Genomic DNA, 1,554 nt, shown 5'->3' on the forward strand with positions numbered 1-1,554 from the left:
CTCCCATGACTTCCTGACCGCCAGCCATAGTCATGTTGGAGGTGTGGCTTTCACACCATATTTTTACTGGGCGTGGACGAGGACAACTAGGTTTAGTTGCATTGGCACTCGTGAAGTCTCAATTGTTGGTTCGACTTCACTTCAATGCCCGCGGACACATTCAGTCGGCTAAAGTTCTTGTGTTTACGCTTGACAAGTCCCACCTTATGTGCCTCACGCACAAGGAGCGCATGTTCCATATTTTTACCAGTTTTAGCGGGTATCTCTTCCATATTCACACTGCTCATTGTGATTCTCCTGCTGAGCAACATCTAGTGTAGGGGGCAGAAGTATTTTGGGGCGAGTTCTGCCAAAAAAATGGCAGAACAGCAAATGGCAGAATGGCAAAAGTTGGCATAATTGTTTCGAGTGTTTTATTGTGTTCTAAGGTCACGGCAAAAAAATTAGCTAAGCTATTGCGCTACACCCTCTGACGTCAACAGTACATTGATGTTCCAGCCTGGCTCCATGCCTTGTGACCCACGGGCAACCACATCAATCTCTTCGACAACCCCTGTAGGTGTGATTCCTTTATCGACCTTCTCCAGCTCACTCCAATCAATAATATCTCCCTTGAAAATATCTGGGACTTCGCCAGTACCTTCTTGCGAGCCTCGTGACTCCAGCATCTTGTTTTCAAACCTGTCAAATTCTTCGAGCAACTCCTCATATGTAATTGACTCCGGACCTGCAAGAAATTTGTTGTCTGAGTTGTGAGAGGCACCAGCAAGTGGAGGCACCCATGCAAAAGACCTTTGAAGTTCGTCTGCCAAGGCTGTGTCGAGTCCGTGCTCTGGCCGAGTGTGCATATGGGTGTGTTTTCGATGTGTGGGCTTGCCGGCTTCGTGATCCACCTTGTGTAAGAAATTTGCATAGCTTGCCCAGAGTTTGCTAAGAGACCCGAAAGTCTGAACTGATAGGTTGCAGCGCTTCACAGATTGAACCCCACCCAGACCCGAGAAATAATGCTCGACGTTGGCAGCATGAGGTACGATCAAGTGGATTATGACTGCGAATGCCTTCAACGGACAGCGCTCGGCACTGACAGGGAGGGTTTCCCACCAATCGAGTACATCGGTTTGCCCTCCAGAAAATACACCTGAGGATTTGTGATAATCTTTTAAGTCAGCAACGAGCATTTTTGCGAGCTGTTCGCTCCATCGCCACTGTTTAGCAATGTGGAGAGCTACCTCCACCATAAACTTGAATGAACGTCCATTTATAGCTTGCAAAATTGCAAGTTTTCGGCACATCGGGTGTAGGAATAGTGCGAGACTGTGAGTTTTTGTGTTCATCGTGAAAAAAACATCGGTTGAAGACAGCCTTTGTGTGTTGCCAGAAGTCAACATTATCTCCATCTTCGATTGGCAACTGAGAGATTGTCTTTGCGAGCTGAATTAGCCCAAGCATGCATGAAGTGAGTGACAAATCGCGGGACTCCTCATCTCCGATAAGGTCAACAATTGGCTTCATGACCTTGATCCCTTGTTCAATGGTGGGCCAAAACTCTGTGTC

At 47.3% G+C, this 1,554-nt stretch overlaps 1 protein-coding gene across 1 annotated transcript; it reads right to left on the reverse strand.

Moving 5' to 3' along the window:
* Positions 1-452: 452 nt before the first annotated feature.
* DEU56DRAFT_911635 (uncharacterized protein) lies at positions 453-1,334 on the reverse strand (the record flags this gene model as incomplete). The annotated part of the gene is made up of 1 exon (XM_041357308.1): positions 453-1,334. The coding sequence occupies one exon, from the start codon at positions 1,332-1,334 to the stop codon at positions 453-455; it is 882 nt and encodes a 293-aa protein (XP_041209492.1).
* Between the last annotated feature and the right edge of the window lie 220 nt (positions 1,335-1,554).

The sequence above is a fragment of the Suillus clintonianus genome, assembly GCF_016758775.1.
Source record: "Suillus clintonianus strain FC179 chromosome Unknown DEU56scaffold_27, whole genome shotgun sequence".
NCBI classification, from domain to species: domain Eukaryota; kingdom Fungi; phylum Basidiomycota; class Agaricomycetes; order Boletales; family Suillaceae; genus Suillus; species Suillus clintonianus.